Source organism: Wyeomyia smithii, chromosome 2 (genome assembly GCF_029784165.1).
Source record: "Wyeomyia smithii strain HCP4-BCI-WySm-NY-G18 chromosome 2, ASM2978416v1, whole genome shotgun sequence".
In the NCBI taxonomy this organism is placed as follows: domain Eukaryota; kingdom Metazoa; phylum Arthropoda; class Insecta; order Diptera; family Culicidae; genus Wyeomyia; species Wyeomyia smithii.
Window position 1 is genome coordinate 73406619 of NC_073695.1, and position 5181 is coordinate 73411799.

General features: G+C 39.2%; 1 protein-coding gene across 1 annotated transcript; it reads left to right on the forward strand.

Annotated features, from left to right (window-relative positions):
* Nucleotides 1-3017: 3017 nt before the first annotated feature.
* On the forward strand, nucleotides 3018-4041 carry LOC129725468 (uncharacterized). The gene is made up of 2 exons (XM_055681344.1): nucleotides 3018-3170; nucleotides 3236-4041. The coding sequence occupies exon 2, from the start codon at nucleotides 3242-3244 to the stop codon at nucleotides 3968-3970; it is 729 nt and encodes a 242-aa protein (XP_055537319.1). The 5' UTR covers nucleotides 3018-3170; nucleotides 3236-3241; the 3' UTR covers nucleotides 3971-4041.
* Nucleotides 4042-5181: the final 1140 nt, after the last annotated feature.

A 5181-nucleotide genomic window follows, 5' to 3' on the forward strand; every position in this document is an offset into this window, starting at 1 on the left:
ACCCGGAAGATTGAGTATGGCTTTACAAAACAAAAGACAAGCCACAAAATTTTGAAAGTGAGTTTTGTAACTATAAAGGTCACTTTGCTAACGATATGTAGAGAAATAAAGCTAATTTGGATTGTTTTGTATATATATTTCAATAGTGTATTTATTTTTGTCGCCACTTTCAAAACACTAACTCACTCAAAAAATTTTCGGAATCACCGACAAAGAAATTTCTCCAGTTATTTCTCCGTTCTTCTTTCAAAAAGAGTGTCTGCAGATCTTAATGACGTAACATAACATCATACAACAATTAAAATCACTGCGCAAATACGAAAAATCATCCAACACTGCAAGTGTATTTATTTTTTTCTCCATGACTGTATGTATAGACAGATGGCACATTTCTTTAGAAGACTTATTTAATTATTATTGAAAGATACAATGAAGGGATTAGGTGCCCCTTGTCCCTACCTTTGCCTGAAAAAAAGGCATAATAGCTATGGTAAAAGCAAATTCTGCTTGAAAATAGATCATATCTTAGTTTTCATCAAACAGTGGAGCGTTTCGCTCAGAAAAAATGGTCCGATTAGTTCATTTTCGGACTAGTCCTATCCTGATACAACACCTGATTCTCTACGTAATAATTGAAAACAGTTTCTGTCTTTATTTTCCGCTCTTTCGACCTATAAATTAAATTGTATTTTGATGACAAACAAAGCATTTGTACTCCTGATATTTATTTTTCCGTTGAAATGATATTGCAACCGATGTGATTGAACGACTTAAATCAATATTTTAACCACGAGGAAATCAAGAAACCAAATACAATATTAGTCGCTGGTCGTTTGACGAAAATCGTTCCATTTCGGATATATTGAATGTTGAAACTCCTCATGCTAACGCTATTCAACTCATAAAAAGTTTTTCGCCAATTTTCCGGATAAACCTAAAGCAATTTCACGCATTTGCTCGGACATCGTCAGTTAGTTAAAATGGTGATTTTCAAACTGTGCGTCGTAGAACATGGATAAGTATTTGATTTTTGTCTAGAATCTTTCTACCAAGGTTATACGTTCAGGTAAGTAAAAATTTCAAACAACTACTTTAAAACTGGTAATAGTCTATTTTAGTACCGCGTTGTGAAACAAAAAAATGATTACATATATTAAAAATCCAGATTCTTCTTCCAGATTAAATTTTTGTTTATGCACAAATCATGAGCAACTTGGTTTCTTTTTCGTTCAGGCTAGATTGTTTGGCACGTTATTTTTTTTGGCGTTATATTTACAATACATTGGGAATATTTCACAACTAACTAATTAAGTAACTTTGATTCTGCGATGTACGGTTTATGAGTGATGATCTCTTAAAGCAGGTTTGAGTGAAACAGCATCCTTTTTATTTAAGGTAAATTTCACTGAGAAGTTTTTTTCTTGTTTTTTTTAGATTAAATTTAGACAGATTGCTGGAAACATTTTATAACCAACTATAAAGAAGGCAAAAGTTCTAGAAAAAACTATATATGCGTGGTTTTCTCATCTTAAATAAATCAAAGAAAAATTAAACCTTCAAAGGCCTTTTTCCCAGCTTGGTGATTAGTATTGTGGATCGTAGGTACGGATTGTTACAAAATAAGGTTTAATAAAAAAGGCGAACGGATTTTTTAAGCTCTCAAAGATCGAAACAAAAGAACAAATATAACAATCTGCTTTATTTGTGTGAACGTTAATTTATTCTACGCTTACGATGTTAACATTCAGCCAACTACTTATTTTCCTAATTATCAGAAATAGGATCCACTTCAGATGTTTTCTCGACTCCCTCTAACCGAGAACTTTCTTCTGCTTGCGGTTCGTCAGCATGATCCAGTTTTAGTTCCCTACTGCCACGAAGATGACGCCGGCCAGGACTTTTCACCTGATATGCATCACGACTTGGCGAGCGTTTCGGCTTCGGATTGTAGTAAAGATTATAGTTGACGTCACTGTGACCGTCACGAATCGCCTCATCAACCCTGTCATCTATATTCCTAATCGAGCTGTCCATGCTTTTGAAACTCAATAACATTCGTTGGGAGTAATTCTCTAGCTGGCGACGTGCTTCACGAATTTTCTCTAACTTCATTTGATCGTAAGCTTCCTCCTCCTTTGAATAGTCAATGACGTTCGGATCGTTACCATCCTCAGGATTATTCTTTCCAACGTTGGCGTCCTCCGGTGAAAAAGGAATTGGGGCATCGATAAACCGATACATTCTACGCAGTGCTTCGTCCATCGCTTCCTGCCCCTTGAGCATATCATCTACCATCGAAAGCTGCTGGTTCTTGCCGAGCAGGCTAATATCTTGCTGTGATGCCACTACCGGTGGTGGGGGCGTTGACAGTGGTGCATCTGCGACCACAGCTGTTATGATTAGGGCTATTCCTAGCAGAATCGATTGGTAATACATGTTGCAGCCTGTGAAATAAGAAAAGATTGTTGAGAAGATGGCACTATGGTGAGACCGACAGATAAAGCAGCAATAAACTTGTGCAAAGGGAAATACGAGTGCTTATATATATAAAATACCAAGCCAGAAGTGATACCTTTCACCGAACGGAATGCATTTTCATGCAATTCTCGAGCACAGGGATTCATTCAGGATGCGAACGTTCAACGAATGAGGGATTTCACGCAAATTCACAACACTCAGATTTTAGTAAAAGTGTATGGACATCATCAAATTCATCTAAATCAACTTACATCACATCACAAACCGTACCCTCATCGTAGAACATAAGTTAGTACTGGAATTTTCTGTAAGAGTTCTTAGCCAAGAAACTAATTTCAAAGAACACTTTCGAAGTGGCTGTAAATTTCAAACTGAGTGATAGAAAATATTTGAAAATCACGTTTTGTTTAGAAAATGCTGCTTTTGAGGATGACATAAAGAACTGATATAGCTAAACAACCCAATTGGTGTAAAATGCCTCAATCACAACGTGAACAGATTGTTACATTCCATCCCATCTTACATGTTGAACACATCCATAGCAGAGCAGAAAGAAAAGAGCCATCAAAGTGAAAGGTAAAGGGGATATGGGAGATTTTCCTACTGCGTGAAGGATATAAAACTAAAGCACGAGCGTGCGAAGCACGCTACTATCTGATTAGGCTCGAATCCGTGTGGACGTGTTTGAAGAGGTATACCCAAAATCGCTCCTGCACACTTGTATCAGAGAAAAAATTTATGTTTTGCCGATTTTCAGACAATAATGAAACCTGACGCCAAAATAGTGCTGCTCCTATTTGGAGTGCTGATGGTGATTGGTGCCGCTTTCGGTCACGATTCGGTTCATCTCAGCGTGGAAGACAAACGACGCGTTGTCAGAAGTATGCTAGACTCCCAGAAGGACATCCGTCGGGCACTGCTCAAGATTCGACAGCAAATTATGGGTAAGATGCCACCGCACGAAGACGGCGAAGATGGTGATGACGATTTCGAGGGGGACGACAACGATATCGACGGATTGGAGGAGGAACCCTATTTTAGAGAACAGCAGAAAAAAATACGCGAGGCTCGTGAGAAACTGGAAGCATGCGTTCGTGAGATTGCGTCTCGATTGATCTCAATGAACGAACTGATCGAAAAGATAGACGACAAGATTGATGAGGAGATAAGAAACGCCAACAGTGAAGTAAACTACAATTTGTTCTATCAGCCGAACAACCCGAAGCCACCCCGTCCACCAACACTGAGACCAACGCGACCAACTTTTAGACCATCATTTCCAACCTTGGGACCAGCTCCAGTACCACTAGGAGGAAGCCACGGTCGCTATCAGAAAAATACTCTACGCGCTAGTCGTTCCTTGGATGATACCATTCCTACGGGTGATACGGAGCAGCTGAGTAATCCGGACATACCTAGTGTTGTGACCTACGAAGGACCCATCCAGAAGGCGGTCCAATTCCATATGAACCAACAACAAATTGAAGCTTGATTGGGAACAAAGTCGAAGTGCACGCTACACACTTTTTTATTGAATACATACTTTTTATTTCTTTTTAAAAATGACTGGAATCACTTCAGAGGGATTATAGGAGTTGCGATTTCTTTGTTGTATTGTTTGAGTTTTTCTAGTAGCAGACGTAGTTGAGAAAAATATTCACTTGGAATAACTTTTTGAGCTGTTTTTTCGATCGGTTCCTTCGTCTGAGTATGCTCCGCTGAAACGATCGGACGCAGTACCGTGTCCGGCGCGAAAGCGGGTGGATTCCCCGTACTGAAGCTGGTCATCGTGGTACCCTCTGTACTCTTAGTTGTTGGTAAAATTAGCTGCTTTGGCGGAGGTGTCGCTAAAGATGGTGTAGGTTTGTCTATTTTCTTCAGCGTTGTTTTCACAGCACCTTTCGTCACCGTTGGATTTGTTTTAACAGCTTTGGTAGACTTCACTCTCTGGGTAGTCCCTGGAAACGGTTTGACCGTTGTGCGCTTCCTGGATGGGCTTGGTTCTGACAGCGAGGACCACAGATCAGATATCACATCTAGCGCTGGTTGAATTATCGGAAACTGTTTCACCTGACCGGCTTCGGAAATTTCTAGCACATAGTTATCCCTATCGGGTTTGCGTTTCTGAACCGACGGTCCAATCTGCAGTATCACCAAAGGTAATACCACCAGCACCAAACAGGATCGACACGGAAGCACCATTTAGCTGCAACTGCTCACCTGCATCCGAACCGAATGAGGGTCAAACGAAAAATGTCGAAAAAAGCGCTCTGGTTCTGAGAAAAGCCGAATTGAAATTGGAATGAGGTAAATGCACTTCCGAAACCAGTTTTCAGATGCTGCAACTTGATATTGTCGACGCTGTGGACCTAAATTTGCGAATGGAAACGAATCTTGCACCAAAGGAAAGAAAAAACTGGTTTCAAACAACGATTATGTAACCGATGGTAATGACCTTTTATTAATTAAAATATTATTGGTACACGCTACATTTGAATAGAGGGGGTTCAGTAAAAATCTACATAAAATGCCGAACTAATAGCACTGAGGAACACGCTTATTATTGCTGAAGGAAATAAGCGTGATAACTAATCATGTTTATTAACTTTTCGCAACAGTAAAAAATGTAGTCTTATTTTAATAATATAAATATGATTAATAATGAAGGACTGTCAAAGTGACAAAATAAAGATATGTTACTAC